The sequence below is a fragment of the Curcuma longa genome, chromosome 20 (assembly GCF_044706935.1).
Source record: "Curcuma longa cultivar G26 ecotype Majalengka, Jawa Barat chromosome 20, ITB_CL_G26_1.1, whole genome shotgun sequence".
In the NCBI taxonomy this organism is placed as follows: Eukaryota; Viridiplantae; Streptophyta; class Magnoliopsida; order Zingiberales; family Zingiberaceae; genus Curcuma; species Curcuma longa.
In genome coordinates this window covers 7,324,194-7,341,959 of record NC_133880.1, presented here as the reverse complement: position 1 = coordinate 7,341,959, position 17,766 = coordinate 7,324,194, and the positions used below count along the sequence as shown (strand labels likewise).

The following is a 17,766-nucleotide window of genomic DNA, read 5'->3' as shown; positions in this document are numbered from 1 at the left end:
TTTTACCTCTTTTAAAGATTGCTGTTAATTACTTGCTAACTTGTATTGGCATTTGAAATGGCTAAGATGTCTCACATTTAATTAAGTTGTGTTATGGCAAAGGGTATTTATACGATTTCTACTACTGTTATGATGCTGAGATTTTGGTAAATTTTTGTTTCAAAGTTTGGTATACAACAGATGAAGAGGGGAGTTGGAAATTATTCTCCTAAAGGTTAACTCTTGTGATATGATTTACTTGTGAAATTATTTTTCATCACTTTTGTTGAAGAAGAAAAGTTAGGAAGTGATTTTGGTTACCTAAATAATGCCTCAATTTGCTCATTAATTAATTGCTTGTGGCAGTAGGTTTCTTCACGTGATTTCAGCTGGAGGCATCCTTGTCTATTAACATTATTGAAATTATAATTCTTGAGATTACTTATCTTCTTATTGTGGTATATACATAAGAAGGCATTGATTATTCAAGTATTACTCTATCATCTGTTTTATTATTTTTATTTAATTACAATGACAGAATTAATGATTTAACCAGTAGAATGAATTAATTTATATTTGACCACCCTTGTATTTAGCTAATTCTTTCTACCAATTTAAGTGGTTTGTATCAAAGTGTCCATTCTATCTTATCTATTAAACACACTCAATATGGCCAATCAACTTATTTGATGTAGGGCTGGTTCGGTATGGTATACTGAATTTTGTATATGATACCGTATACCATACCGAAAATTTCGGCATAAAAAAATTTATACCGTTACCATACCGAAAATTCGGTATACCGGAATTTCGGTATTTTCGATATACCGAAATACCGAAATACCGAATTTTCAGTATATTACACCGAAAATATTGAAAATTTTGGTATACTGATAATTTCGGTACGGTATTATACCGAAAATGTTGCTATACCGAAATATCGAACAATAATAATTGCGTACCGTTACCGATATCGAAAATTTTGGTACGGTATAATACCGTACCGAATTTTTCGGTATACCGAAATTTTCGATATGGACGATAAATATCGGTATGGTATGTGCGGTATACCGAAAATTCGGTATTTTTTCCCACCCCTAATTTGATGTGCTTAGCCTTGGCCAACCTGAACTGATCCAATATGTCTGCATGATCCATACACTTAGTGCAACTCGATTAACTTGATCGATCCAGTATCACTAGCTCGCTCATTCTACTAGCTAGCTAGGGTTCGTTCATCTTTTATTTATCTGAATTTTAACTTTGAAATGCTATTAATTAATTATATTATTGATAGGTATTAATTATATTTGAATGGAATGATTGTTTTACTAAATTATTCACTTTACACCATTCATGTATACCAAACACAAATCTCCAATATAAAATCTTTTACCACTAACCTTGTTATCCATATCACATGTCGTTTATGATCTCAGGACTAGGGGTGGAAAAAAATATCGAATTTTCGGTATACCGTACATACTATACCGATATTTACCGTCCATATCGAAAATTTCGGTATACCGAAAAATTCGGTACGGTATTATACCGTACCGAAATTTTCAGTATCGGTAACGGTACGCAATTATTATTGTTCGGTATTTCGGTATAGCAACATTTTCGGTATAATACCGTACCGAAATTATCAGTATACCAAAATTTTCAATATTTTCGGTGTAATATACTGAAAATTCGGTATTTCGGTATTTCGGTATACCGAAAATACCGAAATTCCGGTATACCGAATTTTCGGTATGGTAACGGTATAAATTTTTTTATGCCGAAATTTTCGGTACGGTATACGGTATCGTATACAAAATTCGGTATACCGTATCGAACCAGCCCTACTCAGGACTCCTTAAGGATTATATATATCTACAGTTTGCATGAGATACCTTACCTATCATAATCATAATCATAATCATAATAGCTAGGTCTGAATTCTGTACAGTCCAATAATAATCTGATCATAAATATATATATCCAGTGTATGTCCTATGAATTGACCTATGCTACCACTTTGTCTAACGTTAGGTCTATAGCTACACATGACAACTACTTGTACATTGTGACCTTACTAACTCTCAACTTCATCACTCATTTCAAAACTAAAAACTCTCATGTAATCTCAAGGGGTGGTCTAAAACAAATTCACGGTACACACCCACACGATTAATTCAATCTGAATCGCGCGATCAAGATGCAATATTTCATATCTTTCGCAACCTTGTCGACCTACTTAGTTGCTTATTGCATATATGGCTATCAATTTAAGTCGCCTTCAATCTTTGGCATAGCAATAGCCATGCATGTACTTGACTTGGAGATCGATATATCAAGGTTAATTATATATTGAAGTGGGGTGGCTCATATATAGCCAATCAATTAGCAACCCTCAACTTGCACCTCTCAACTGTACCTTTACTAAATATTAAGCTCACAATATAATATATATAATCATATTAATTAATTCCCACACGCAAAGCTAGCTGTGTAACAAATGCATGCCCTGATCAAACACTAGTTGTGACAAATTATTCATAAAGGAAGGTGGCCATATCCTAACCAATCCATCAATCACTACGTTCCTCTACTTTTGGCCCTGTGCATGAGCAGGTCATCAACTCGAATAATAGTTTTAATTTACAGAGGAATTAATACACACACATATATATAGTGTTCTCTATGGCTAAACATTATCAGAAATTAAATACATATGTACTTATTCGCGAGCACACATGTGGGTTTGTCTAAGGTGGAAGGTAAGGAATGGAATGGTTAGGTTGATGGAAGAGATTCCTGCCAGCTAAAAAGAGAAGAATGATGGAGTTTCCTTGTCCATCACACAAGAACAAAAGTAAGCAAAGAGCTGGCTCCACACGAATATATGCTAAAATTCTTAGAAAAAAAAAATTAATTAAAATTTTAATTTTAAGTGTGATGAATATATATTTTTTAAAAGTTATTTTCTAAGTAGGTATAAATTATATATGTTTTAGATTTACTGATAGGGGAATCAAAAAGAAAATCATCTATCTTTCCCAGTATTTTTAGGAGTAGTCGGATGAAACAAACTTTAGACACTGAAATATATATATATATATTGATATATATATGGACAAAGGTCGAATTTCAGCAAAGCCGAGACGTACATAATATAAGTCCGATCATATGAAATCGTGTTGAAGTATGGACGTGGATGGATCATGCCAACTAACTAATCAAATTAACAATGATTCAACTTATTCTTTGTTTAAAAATTATGAAAAAAAAATTAAATCAATAATTTTTTTTATACCAGGTATGATAATCATCATCGTGTTAATAATCAAATCAATAAAGATTGACATGTAAAAGGTTATGATTATGATAAATTAATAATATTGAATCGAATCGAGCTACATGTTAGCTCATTTCAAGCAATTTTATTGACTAATAGTTAGGGGTGGAAATTCAGGTTTCAAGTATCTGAAACCCAACCCGATCGAGTCGGATAATTATTTTAAAAAGATGGATTCGGGTATTATCCGAACTTTGAATTTGTTGTTGTCGGATCAGACTCAAGTAAGATTTTTCATACCTAAAATACAATCGAGTATTCACCCGTTATTATATATAAATTAAATCTATTTTATTCAGCAAAGTGATAATAAAATATAATTATTTGAAGTTGTGATTATTTTGTGTATTTATTCTTGGTGAAATGTATATTTATAAATGATATATTTTGATGATTAAATTGTAAAAGTTCAGATTTATGTTTCTAGAATTATCATGATTACTTTAATATTGAAATGGGATACTCTACGATTAATATAATAATAATTTAATTAAATATTTTTCATTAGGCATACATTTTGTATTATTAGCCATTAATATTTTATTTTTTTATAAAAAAAATTATCGGGCACCAGACATTGGGTATCTGATATTACTCGAGCACCTGACCACATTGAGTAGTGATCGGTATTTTTTTTCCTATTTGATATGTTAGGTATCCGATTATAACTATATAAATCCGATAAAATTTAACCTGTGCCCATCCCTACTAATGGTAATTCATTTTCTATGTGACATCTATGTGAATTATTGTGCTAACTAAATATGTTGTGGTTGTTACTAATATATTAACTAAAGTAGATTGTTTTCCCCAAGCAATCAGGGTTCGAAACACTAGCGCATATATGTGGCATTCGAATAATTAGTGATGCTAGGATATCGCATCAGGAGCTACTTCACTTTTTGAATTTAATTGACAGTTGGAATATGAGATTGGCCTGCTCACTTAAGATTAGTCGATGTAAGTTGGATACCTGATATGATATATGTTATGGGATAGTACATCTAGGTCAAGAAAAGTCAAGATCCGATCCGATTAACGACGACACATCAGATTTAGGGCTTGACTCCAAAGCTAACTAGCTCGGTCCCACATCCTAGCTAGGTGGTCGAACTTCGACCTGGCTCCTTGCTCCGACTAACTCCGTGATTGACCCAATACCCGACTCTACAACCAACTTGAATCGGGACCCAACAGCCGACCCCAACTAGTTTAGCTTGTTGCCTGGTCCCCCAGTTGACTCAGCTCAACGCCCAACTTAGCTCCAAGCTCGAGCTTCAAGTCCAAGCCGTACGACCGAGCTCTGTGTCCGAGCTATCCGTCCTAGCTCAGTGTTTAACCTGTCCCGACTCCGACCCCTCTCAAGGCTCAACTCTGGTTCAGCACCCGACTCCGAGCTCCGACTCAACCCCCTACTCCACCGACCCGACGACCTACTCAGTGCCCTACTCAATGCCTAACTAGCTCTACTTCCTTCACTCCATCATTCAGCTTGCTCGATCGCCACCAGAAGGACACATGTAATGATATAATATTTGAAGGTAGTTCACCTACCTCATTAATACTGCATGATGTAACAAGACATGGTCTGAAACCATACCAGATATGAGTGATAGGACCTTTAACTACTGCGGCGATAGGATATTCTCTCCTTATCGAAAATAGGACATCTCCTCTGATGGGGCAACTCCTCTGATGACCCTATATGATGGTTCCGCTTCTCGCGGACACAGGTACGTGCACATTGATACACACACCAGTCACATTCTCTACATCCCATCTTCTGTTCTTCTTCCTCCCCTCCGGGCTATACGACGTCTGACGGCTGAGAGTTGGAGTTGCTAAGCCAGGAGCTCCACCGTCTACGGGTTTTACATGACTTCGCCACCAGTAGCCGATGACTCATCCGAAGATGATCTCGAGTGTATATATATATAACGATCTTTAACTACCTTCCAAGCCTATAAATAAATAAAGAATTTATACAATTCTCTCACTTTAGCTTAAGCTTTTGTCAAAAAGAAACTTCTTCAACTTAAAAAGTATAATTTTATACCAAGTCAATATATACCTTATGGTACCCAATTAAATTTTGATTAAAATATATACCTTTTCACTAAAAATATTTTCAATATTTCATATATCTTTATGCTCCAAAATATATAATCATATATATATTATTTATTGTCTTTTATTTTTTATATACTCGAATTTAAATAATTCAATATATTATTGTTTTTGCGTAGGAATTCAATATAATATTTTGTGCCTATATAAGCACTTTTGTGCTTCTCTGCTTTCTATTCCTTTCCGAACTCCACAAAGACCGGAACATGTGCAACTCCAAGATTAGATCATCCAATGCCGCATCGCCGGCGATCGACGGCAGGCAAGTTCTTCAGCCGCCCTCCAACCGCATCTCTCCTCTGGAATCTCCCCGCCCGGTCAAGCACACTCTGCAGAAATCGACTTCTCTCCCCACCTCATTCGCCAACACTGCAGCCGCTGGCTTCGCCGGCGTCTCTTCCATTGACCACCCCTCGCCGCCGATACCATATAAGAAGATTCCGGACACGACCCTTCTCAAGCGGAGTGGCGAGCCCACCGGCCTCGACTCGAGCACCGAGAAGCTCCGCACGCCGAAGGCCTCGACCTGGTCAGCTCCGGCGGCGGCGAGGAAGGAGAAGAAGAACAAGAAGACTGAGAAGGCAAGTGGAGAAACCCGGTTGACGGACTTCTCTTCGGGGCTTCCGCGCAACAGGGTTGCCGGAAGTATCGCCGCGGCGCAGAGGGAGCACGCCACGCTCGTGCAAGCCCAGAGGAAGCTTCGGATCGCCCACTACGGGAGGACTCCGGCCAAGGTCGAGGAGTTGGCAGGTTCTATTGAGAGTCCCGGCATTGCCATGGGCGCCGCCCAAGAAGAGAAGAAGTGCAGCTTCATAACACCAAGTTCAGGTACCAAAAAGGGGGCTTTTACAAATTACAATAAACTCAAAGAAAAATTAGGGCAAATTACTTATTGTTTCATCCTGTTACTGATGTACACACAGATCCTTTATATGTTGCTTATCATGATGAGGAATGGGGAGTTCCAGTTCATGATGACAGGTGATTGCATTCACAAATTTCTCCATCTTATATATGCAAATTTCAACTAAATTTACATGTTGACAAGATTCAGATGGATAAACTTGCAGGATGTTGTTTGAGTTGCTTGTTCTAACAGGAGCTCAAGTTGGGATGGACTGGACTACCATACTGAAGAAGAGGAACGAATTCAGGTTAGAACTAATGCTAGAAACAGTTTTTATTCAGAGCAAAGTACTTGTCTCAAACAATTTAGAATCTTGAAAGAAATGTTGCGTGGCAGGGTGGCATTTGCTGAATTCGATGCAGAGTCTGTCTCCAAGTTCACAGAGAAGCAGATGACTTCCATCAGTGTGGAACTGAAGCTGGATTTAGGAAGAGTTAGAGGAATTATCGAAAACTCGAAGAGAATTTTAGAGGTATATATAATATATACATTTCTTCTTGGTAGAGTTTTAGTGCTGCATCCAGCTTTCCTTTCTTCTTCTCTTCCAGATATTATGTGTTAGAAAGTATATGCATGAGAAAAATATGATATCATGTCTGAATTAGTTGTTAACTATGACTCTACTAGTTATCAGCACCTTCAGTCTCAACTATTATTTTACTTCTTCAACTATATCCAATAAATGTAGTCATGAATTAATAGCTTAATGAAGAGATAGCTTTAGTTTTTCTCACCCTAACTCCAATAAAAGCTGAAAAGGAGAGCTAACTTTAATCATGCAACACATTTGATTGGAATGGGACAGGTCAAGAGAAACTTTGGCTCCTTGGACAAGTATCTGTGGGGCTTCGTCAACCACAAGCCCATCTCAACAAACTACAAGTCCTGCAGAAAAATCCCAGTCAAGACCTCCAAGTCGGAATCCATCAGCAAGGACATGGTTCGCCGTGGTTTCCGCTTCGTTGGCTCGACGGTCATCCACTCCTTCATGCAGGCTGCTGGCCTGACCAACGGCCACACCATCTCCTGCCCTCACCACCTCCATTGCTCTCGTTTTGCCAACTGATCCATAAGTATACTCTAATTTATTTGATCATATCTGGCACATCCTCTATATTATATTTGTGAGGAGAATGCTAAAGGTTGTGTATAGATAGGCATATGGGTGTGTGGTTTGTGGAGTGATAGGAATTAATGTATGAGCTGATTGCTTCTTGTGAAGGAAGAGGAGCATGGCATGTGAAGGTGGCAAGCAGATGCAAGTGTAGTTGTCATAATGGATAATTTCTTTTCTCCATGTGATACATGACCACTACATGCCTCACTATTCCTTGAGATATCTTCCTCTCCAACAAAACTAGTCCATGTCTTAACCCTAAAGGTGTTGCTGAATTAAGACCTTGTAAAAGTCTACAACTGCAAATTGAGTAGTGCATTCAAGATAGTAGTGGATCATACAGTGATGTGCATGTGGTGTGTACTTTGCGTGAGGAATAGTGTATACTGTTTTCTTTCTTTCCTGGTGACATATGTGCAAGAGAATCTTATTAACATGGGGCTCCCTTTATTTTAGCACACCTTTTCTATTTTGTTTGTTGGTCTGAGTATACAATAGAATGTGCTAATGTTAGTTGGATGATAAAGAGATGACTGTTGCTGCACCAGCTACATAAGTGCTAAGAAAATTTGATGGCAACAGGCAGCACATGGTGCATAAAGAGGTGCATTTCATTAATAATATGTTGCACATGATATTTTGTTCATTAATAATATGCATGTTGCATCGTTTTCTTAAGATATGTGATAGTGTGGAGACTCCAAACTCTTAGAGATGGTTTTCTAAGGATATACGATAGTTTAACCTAAGGGGAGTAAATAGACAGTGCCTCTAAATTGAAATTCTCACACATAAATGTAAACAACATAAGTTGATATTAGGTATCCATTCCTTCGGGCTGACTAATTTTAAAGGTGATTGGTTATCAGAGTAAATCGGAAAACGCTCACAACGGACAGTCCAACAATCCAACATTCTTAGATCAACCGTCCATTAAAGAAAATTCATCCAATAATTTACTGTAACTAAGAGTCGATCCTTATATGCTTAAGAGACTACGAAGACACTATGATAAACAACATAATTGTTAGTGATACAGATGGTGTTCATTTGTATTTAATTGATCATACCAAGAGTACATATAAACAAAAAGACAATGATAAGATGTAACATGATTTGGAAGCCCCATTCCTACCCTACAGCCTATAAACCACTCTTTTTTATAAGAGATAATGGAGCAAGCCTTTACAACACCCCAACCAATGAGGTTTTATTCCTCAAGCAATCATCATTCTTGATTCTTGTAATGGTGTAAACAAAAGGTTAGGGAAGAGCAAATTATCAAAAACTTGAGTTGAAGCCTTGAGCCTTTGTCCAAACATTGAAATCTTTTGAGCACTTTGATTACAAGAGATTCAAGACTATTTTTCTGAAGCCATGCCCAAAAGCTAGCTCTCAAAGAGTTTTGATACAAAGGCTCCAATGACTCAATTGTGATGCCTATAGTCAATTGACATTCCAAAATATAAATCGTTGGATGTCAATAAATCTGTATCCATTCAACTAAACCATGAACAAAAATTTTATGTTGGTCAAAAATCATATCCAATGGACTTGCACCTAAGTGGTCTCACATTCACTCACTTGGCTTACAACTACCCTAAGCCTATGCAATGGCCTTGGACTGAGTTGGTCAAAAACTAAAGACTTGTAAGACCATCTCACAATCGAAGGCTTCACCTACTACCTAAACAATCGCAACATCATGCATAACATTACATGCCCGAAGACAAAAATAACAAAATATCACATTCACTTTGCAATCTCTTACTACTCTTATGCCTTCAGCACCTTGAGTCCACTAATCTCCTTGCAAAGTCTAATGTAGCAACTCTTCTTCAGCAAATGGTGGATCCGCCACCCAGCAACCTCATGCGATTGACCCCACGACCATATATGAGGAAGTATAGTGTAGCAACTCAATGTAGATCAATACCTTAATTCAAGCCTCAACTCTTAAGTCCACTAGGCTCCTCCGCAAGCTCTAATGAATTAATACTATTATCCAAGCTAACTCTAAGATAAAGCAGGATAAGACTATATACAATAGACCTTTTATGGAGACCTCGTATTGCCGGGAGTTTTGTGCAACGGATTGTCCTTTATTCAAGCCAACTCCAAGGCAACAAAATTCATAAGGTCCACACCAAGATTCGATTTAAGACTCCATTTGTTAGTCTACTGAGCTCCTCCTTGAGCTTTAGTGCACGAATTCTATCCAAGCCAATCTCTCTAGCAACGGGCTCTTTGTTGAGCTCTACGAACTCCACAATTGTCATATCCACAACTAGATCTCATTTAGTCCATCAAACTTCTTGCTCCACTAGCTCTGTATGCACAATCAGGCACGTATATGAACCATATATAGGACACACCAACTTATGCTACCAACATATCAAAACAATGTGATTAAGCCAAACCACAAAATGGGAGTCATTTCTCCAACAAGTTTGACACTTGACATCAAAAAGCACAAGAAATCTTGTGTTGAATAATGCCCAACCAAGCTTCACGAGAGCATGTATACCCAGGGGCTTTGGTGTGAAGGTAAACGTCCTACCTCTCTAGATAACGAGGATTTTAATCTCATCTAGGGCACATTACACTTGAAGAGTTCGAATTACTTGTGATGTTGGACCGTCCGTCAGAACCCATCTGCGCTTCTCAATTTATTCTTAATGGTCGGAGTGAAACTTTCATAAGGTCGAACTGATCACCTCCAAGATTAATCGGATCATAAAAACTAGATACTTTTAATAAATAATAATAAGAGCATATATACCTAGCCCCCGAAACACGGTGCAATGGTAAGCAATAGGATAGATTCTCATGCAACGAGCATTCGATTCCCACGCAGGACACCTCATATGCCTACATGTATGCCTACATGCTTAAACCACTCGTGATGTTGGGCCGTCCACCAAAACTCATCTGTGCTTTTTGAATTTATCCTAGTGGCCGATGAAAAACTTTCATGGGTTTAAATCCATCACCTTCAAAATTAATCGATTCCAAAAATTAGATACTTAGATTATCCAAAAAAAAATTAAAAATGACCCATCTAGTCCACTAAAAATATGGTCAAGTCGACTAAACGTTAGAACCAATAACACTATTAATAATCGTCTCACTGAGGGTTTATACTTGAATGATTGTATTTATTGGACTAATAAATTAAGGATTCAAATCAATTAAAGTTCAAATAGAAATATTATATTACCCAAACCTTGAATTCAACCAGTTAATGCCAACCCAATTGACTAGGCTAATCGTCCAATAGACTAGCGTAGTTAGTCATGATGGGCCTTTGTCGACTCATAATTGTATAAGTGACTCGTTAACAAGACGTGAATTGCAGGAAACCTCCCTAACACTTAGCCATGCTGTGAAATAGGCAGTACTGTGAAATGAAAGTCCAGACCTAATCAATGACATCATTAAATTAATTACAAGGTTTAGAAATAAAGAAAATAATTCTAGGTAATTATATATGCTTTTGACCTAATTAATACAAATCAAATGACAAACAATAACAAGCGCATTATTGGATTGATTGTAACGGTTAGAGGGGATTGAATAGTCAATAGATAAAATCACACGCTCAAAAAAATGATAAATCCCAATCAGTCTCATGGACTCAATCCCTGGGGGTGGTCGGTTCGGTCCCACGGAAGTTTCCCACCGACCACCAGGGTAAATCGGGAAGCGCATACGGTGGCCAATCCAGATGCCCAGCATCCTTTGATTGCGTTCCCCATTTGGAGGAAAATTATTGCAAATACGCCGTAGCTGGGGATCGAACCGCGGGTCCCTAGGTCACAACCCGTATATCCTACCGTTGTACCATTGCCCTGGGGACAAAAAAAAATCACACGCTCAAATTCAAGCTCAATGTTGGTTATATTAAAGAATTAACCTTAATTTGTAATTCACAATTTATGACTCGACCTCCTATAATTGTGTTAACTAGAATGCCCCTCTTCTGCAAAAAAAAAAAAAAAAAGAAAGAAAAAAAAAGTGGAGTTCGCCACCTTAGCGGCCCAACCGATCGACCCCACGATTATTTGTGAGGAGGTAAATCGGGAAACTGCAGTTGGTCATGACACAGGAGGGTATTGTCTGGCTTCGTCAGGATTCGAACCCTTGCCCTCTTCTGCAACCCTGCTGCGTCGTAACTAGGGACGGAACCGCATTAGGCTAGTCCTGGGCTATAGCCCACCCCAATTTTCTAAATTATCATTACATATATAAATTTTATTAAGTATTAAATTTTTTTTTATAAAATAAATAAATAAATAAATAAACTAAATTATCAAACACAAAGTGAATGTATTAATTTAAAACCTGATTGGGATCAAATAAAATTCATCGAGTAGGTGCAAATATAAGGAATATGTTGATCCAAACCGAATTGATTTGATCTATTTTGATCAAATTATGATCGAACCAAGTTTAATTGAATTAAATGAATTGATTTAAAATAAGTTAGAGAATTTTTAAAAAATTATTTTCTCTTCCCTTTTCTTTTTATTCTCTTCCACCTACGTAGCTCTTGGCTTACACGGCCTCACGTCCAAGTCTCAACGCATTAACTTTCTCTTTCCTTCTCTTTATTTTTTTCTTTCTAATCGTAACTTAGTTATTTTTCTTTCCTCTTCAACAATAGTCATTTTTGTTTTACCTTTTTCTTATCGTGGAAACTAGTCGAAACCGTCGAAAAAGAAGGAAAAACTTCTATTTTTTTTTCATTTCATTCTTATAGTTATTCTGTTGAATAGTATAATCTAATGTAATTTTTTTATTATATATTTTAATTTATTATATTTTTTATAATAATATATAATATATCATATTAAGTTCAAGCCCATCCAAACTCTAATTTCTGGATCCGTTCTTGATCGTAACCAACTCAGTTATACCCCGGGAACAACTAGAATGCCTCTCGAAGTATGATACGATGGTAAACAGTAAGGCGAGATACTCATGGTTCGATTTCCATGATGTTCAAAAATTGATGATACTAATTGGATTGTCAGACGACTGTGTATATCTACACTTTCTGAATTTATATTGATATTGATGATCGATGAAATTTTTTTTACAGATATCTGAATTATTAAAAAAAAATAAAAAGAGCATGAACCCAACAATTTTAATAAAAATACTATATATTAGTTAATACTAATAATTTTTGAATAATATTTAATAATAAATATTATCCTAAATAGTATGGCTCAAAATTTTAAAAGCTACTGATTTTTTTAGTAATTTAAAAATAATTCAAAATTTTAAATATTGGCCTTCCGAACCGAGAGTAGGGCGTCGGGCCGCCGGCTCAAGCTAGAAAAAATTCAAATGGAGGGTAGTTGTCCTTGTAGAAACTTAAAAAAAATGAAATAAAAAGAGCGAACAATCTCTCTGATATAATTATCATAGTCTGATATATTTATACGTTGTTATGTAAAATATCATTATAAATAAAAATAATATCAATATAATATACGATCTACAACAACAACAGAAGTAAAATCGATCGAATATAATTGAGTTGGTACTTAAGTGATATATTATCATATAAAAGAGAAATAATATTTATCATATGAAATGGTAGCATGACACACAATTATATGCAGTGGATTCCACGGTCAATGTGGGACCCACTGCCAATAGGGATCGAATCTTCAAAGGAATAATAATTGAAAAATAAAAATTCTTCTCATATGAAAAGACTATTTAATTATCATTATTTATTTCTTTCAAATTGTTTGATGTGAATTTGAAGTTGATTCGTTTAGATATTATTAAATTTATTTGATTATTAAAATTTTTATATTTTTAAATTTATTTGATTGATTATTAGATTTATAATATAAATATATATATTTATTTATTTAATATATTAATAAAAAATTTATTTATGAATATTATTTATGAATTCTAAATGATATTCAAATTTATTAATTTAATTTAATTTAATGAATTATTTAAATTTATTTATTTAATCAATTATATATTAAAGACCAAATGAATACCAAACTTATTAACATTAGTCTCATTTACTGCCCTAAATAAATAAAGCAGTTATACATCCAGTGAAATATTATATATGCGCTAAACCTTTATTAATTAAAATCAATTGTCATCATTAGCCTTCACAACACTTTCACTGCTTAGCCCAGCCCTAAAAGAGAGACCAAAATGATAGACTCCCACCGCCGACGGGATTGGTGAAGTGGTTTTGCCTCAAACCATGAAAGGAACACAGCTGTAAATTAAGAGATTGGCTAATTAATTGCCTTTCCTAGCGGCTCGCTAACAAACATGATGGAGCAAATGGGCACTTGTCCCAAGTAATGTGATCGAAGGACCTTCTTTTCACTAACGTTTATGCTCAGTTTACTTGGAGGAGTGGATGATGGAAGGATAATATAAACCTAGGGATGACACAAACCTAGGGAAAATGAATGAAAGGTGAATAAAATCCATCCTCTAATTATTTTGTTTACCTCAAGTAAAGAAAGAAAATAAAATTTATCTTTATTGTCTAAAATATCCCTATCCAAAATAAGAACAATACCTCCTCCTTCTTCGCCAGCTACCCAACAACATGGCGTAGCTGGCGAAGTCAGCCGTAGTTGTGACAGTTCAAAGTTCAGCAGCTGAAAAGTTCAACTACTCCTCCCAACTTCGGCAAATCGAAGGAGTCCTCGCTTCGGCAAATCGAAGGGTAGGCGAAGAAGAAGCGCTCCAAGCGCAACCGCCTCTTCGACCACAGGCTCACAGAATTAGAAGAGTATCTGGCCTGGTGTCTAGTCATGCTCGCCCGCGGCGGACCCCGCCCGCCCCCGTTGACCGAGACAGTTACGCCGGCGAAGCTCGAGCACAGGTGCTCCGTATGCGGAAAGGCCTTCGCCTCGTACCAGGCCCTCGGAGGTCACAAAGCCAGCCACCGGAAGCCCACCACCGACGAGCCCCTGGCGGCCGCCACGTCGACCGGATCTTCCTCGGTCGACACTGCTGGAGGCGGAAAGGTGCACCGGTGCTCGGTATGCCAGAAGACATTTCCGTCAGGGCAGGCGCTTGGCGAAGAAGGAAGGATGCTCCACCCACCCCTCGACCTCGTCAAGGTCCGGTTGCAGCTCTGCCCCGATTTCGATTTGGAAGGAATCAATTTTGACAGAGGACATGTCATTCTTTTTTATTTCCATCCTTCCTTTCCGCTCGATTTGAAAAGAATCAATTTTGGCAGAAAATTCATCGTGGATTAGTTTTTTCTCCTCATAAGAATTTAAAAAAGTAAAGGAAACCTTTCCTCAGTTTCCCTTTCCGCACCTTCAGGACATTAATTTCAGTAAAGGAACGATATCCATACGCGAGTAGCCAGGAGCTCAAGAAGGAGAGGAAGAGTGAGCTGATTTTGAAGAATTAATATATATATTGTTGACACAATTAATGGAGCTGCCCGCTTTAATTTCATGAGCTAGCCGTTGCTCCTGAAAAAACTCGGCCATGAAATTGAAGACTGCGCATGCAGTCGAGCAGCATTTCCACATACTTACTGCTGCTCGACAGATCTGCTTCGAGTAGGCACAGTACAACTGCGACTCTCGATCCAAGAAGTTGCTGCAATTTGATTTGATCTTTTCATTCGATGCTCGAAGGGTGGCTTTTCTTCGTGGTAGCTAGGGACGGAGGGAGATCATAGAAATAAAGCTACGGCTTACTAGCATCGGATGAAAGGATCAAAAATTGCATTATTATATATGCCAGCAACCTTGTCGAGCTGGCTAGCGATTCAGCATGACCAGCAATGAGTTCGGGGAGATGCTGCTGCTCTCTCGACTGCGCTTTCATGGCCGAGTTTTTCTGGTTGCAATGGGAGAAGAAGAAGAGGCACGGAACAGAGATGGAAGAGTACTTACTCATGGAAGTGGGCGGCTCCATCGATATATATGATTCTCGAAAATCAGCCCCCTCTTCTGCTCTTCCTCTCCTTGTCCATGCCCTCCGAGCAAATACCTCTTTCGAGTTCTCACGCCGAAAATTCGCCGAAACCTCTCTCCAACCTCAAACGTCACTACAACAAACTAGATCGAAAGTCGTCACCTGGATGTCGCCCTTCGGTTTGCCTGAGGCCGAGCTCAGCTTCTCCATGGAAACTCTTGACAAGTGATTGACATCTTGACGATTGAGATCAGACAGACTGATCATTTTCCATCTCTTATAGTTAAACAACCATAAAATCTAAAGTTTGATCGCAGACTTGTAGCTCTGAATTAGGAAATTAAGCAAACTTAAATAGTTCGTGCATATGAATATGCAAAAACTAACAAAATATAGAAAAGGAAAGAGACGATTAAGAAGAACTAAAAGCAGGCAAACAAGGATGATCAAAGAACCAGTAGGGCAGCTCCAACCTAGATCGCTTCGGCAACCTGCAGCCTCACTGCTTGAGAAAGTGTCAGTGCTTATAGTGTTGCTATGTAAAGCATCACAATAAGAGCAAGCTTACTAGTTATACAACCAATCAAATATGCTTAATTTATGCGTTAAACCTTTATTAATTAAAATCAATTGCCATCATTATTCTTCACAATATTCTTACTTAATTTCACTGCTTGGCGTAGCTGAGGATTGCATACACAGTTTGCACCAAAGTGAGAAGGTTGAAGAAAACAACTGCAGTGACACCGATAGTCACCCACCAATTCTAAGTAGTTTTGCCTCAACCATGAGAAATTCCATAGTGCCCAAATTCTGTTAGTCCTCTTTCTGCAGTAGCTCTCCACATTGTTCATTACCTCTGCAAGATACAAATGGTCGTCGACGATAAGGGCATCCGTCCTTCGGAGCTTGTTGAATATGTGAGCCACTTCTTCCGTCAGTGCGAAGGCGGCTGACGACGGTGTTTGTGTTCCGGAGCACCGCCACGTCGTTGTCAGTGTTTATCAAGCAGTCCATGAACCAAACGTAAGTGGAGATGTACTTGCGGACCCAATGGCATTGCTGCTCGAAAGCGACGAGGTTTCGGAGGAGGGAGATGTTGTCATCGTTGATGACGAGTTGAGGAATCTCCATGGATCTCTTGTTTTCGTCGAAAGTGATGTCCAAGAAGTTTCTGCCGTCGGTCTTATTTGCAAATTGTATTCTCATTGCTTGGAGCATCTCTGCGTTGGGGAAGGAATAAGGTAAGTCGACGGTGTGAATTTCCTGCGGCGCGGCAACAAGACTTGAATGGAAAAGATGGAGCAAATGGCCACTTATTTCATAACGGTTAAGTCCAAGAATAAGGTTCGGATACGCGGTAAAGGTCGAGGTTGGAGAGAGGTTTTGGTGAATTTGCAGAAAGCAATCTTCATAGAATTGGATTAATGGGAAACTTCCGGTCGAACTGCCTATAAAGGAAAACCTTATTAAGGAGACAAAGAGGGACCTGATTTTCGAGAATCAATATATCGTTGAGAATCAATGGAGTTGCCCACTTCCATGGGTCCATATCGTAGTACTCTGCCATCTCTGCTCCATGAATATTCTTGATCTCCCGTTGCAACAATAGAAACTCGGCCATGAAAACGCAGTCAAGCATCATCATCTCCAGGAACTCAACTCTAGTCATGCTTATCTCCTCCGAGTACTGCGTGAATCAACCTCTAAATTCCTAAATATCTCGAAAATGTCCTGCGCTAAATCCGTTAATCTCTCGATAACGTGCTGCTCTAAATTCGCGTCTTTGCCGACGATGCGCCTGAAAAAGTTGTTAGCATAGGACAATTTGATCCTTTTCGTCAAATGCTCGAAAGCGTAGCTTTCCATGGTGGTAGGGGCCGAGGGAGCGATTTCTGGTTCAAAAGAATCGGCACTGGTTGTCCGGATGTTGTCAGGAACTCGAAAGATCGTCGCCTGGATGTATCCCTATCCCTTCGGTTGGCCTGATGCCGACGACAACAGCTTCTTCGCAAAAATCATCGGCGGGTCTTCGATATCTTGACTTTCCATCTTTTTTATGTAAACCAGTACCTTTGAAGGATCTAAAGTTGATTGCAGACCTCTAGCGCGCTCTGGATGCAAAGAAATTAAGCAAACTTAAACAGTTCGTACGTATATATGAATATGCAAAAATTAGGAAAGAGACGATTGAGAAGAAGAACTAAAGGCAGGATGCATGATTAAATAACCAGCTCCGAACTAGATCGCTTTCGCAACCTGCCTCGCTGCTTGGAAGAAGAGGATACGGTATTATTAGACGTGGGAAAGTGTCGGTGCGTTGACTTTCTTTTTCTTTTTTCTTAAATC

The 17,766-nt window shown here is 38.0% G+C and overlaps 2 protein-coding genes across 2 annotated transcripts; both read left to right on the top strand.

Annotated features, from left to right (window-relative positions):
* Positions 1-5,643: 5,643 nt before the first annotated feature.
* Positions 5,644-7,908, top strand: LOC141813686 (uncharacterized). Its single transcript, XM_074701656.1, has 5 exons — positions 5,644-6,277; positions 6,373-6,430; positions 6,520-6,603; positions 6,693-6,828; positions 7,162-7,908. The coding sequence occupies exons 1-5, from the start codon at positions 5,656-5,658 to the stop codon at positions 7,420-7,422; spliced, it is 1,161 nt and encodes a 386-aa protein (XP_074557757.1). The 5' UTR covers positions 5,644-5,655; the 3' UTR covers positions 7,423-7,908.
* Positions 7,909-14,288: 6,380 nt separating this feature from the next.
* LOC141812977 (zinc finger protein AZF1-like) lies at positions 14,289-14,741 on the top strand. Its single transcript, XM_074700906.1, has one exon. The coding sequence runs from the start codon at positions 14,289-14,291 to the stop codon at positions 14,739-14,741; it is 453 nt and encodes a 150-aa protein (XP_074557007.1).
* Positions 14,742-17,766: the final 3,025 nt, after the last annotated feature.

Excerpts from the sequence above, each read along its gene's own strand:
- LOC141813686 (XM_074701656.1), top strand. The coding sequence starts at position 5,656 with ATGTGCAACTCCAAGATTAGATCATCCAATGCCGCATCGCCGGCGATC. Across the intron at positions 6,604-6,692 it reads AAGAAGAGGAACGAATTCAG|GGTGGCATTTGCTGAATTCG; the intron begins GTTAGAACTAAT and ends GTTGCGTGGCAG. Across the intron at positions 6,829-7,161 it reads ACTCGAAGAGAATTTTAGAG|GTCAAGAGAAACTTTGGCTC; the intron begins GTATATATAATA and ends GGAATGGGACAG.
- LOC141812977 (XM_074700906.1), top strand. The coding sequence starts at position 14,289 with ATGCTCGCCCGCGGCGGACCCCGCCCGCCCCCGTTGACCGAGACAGTT.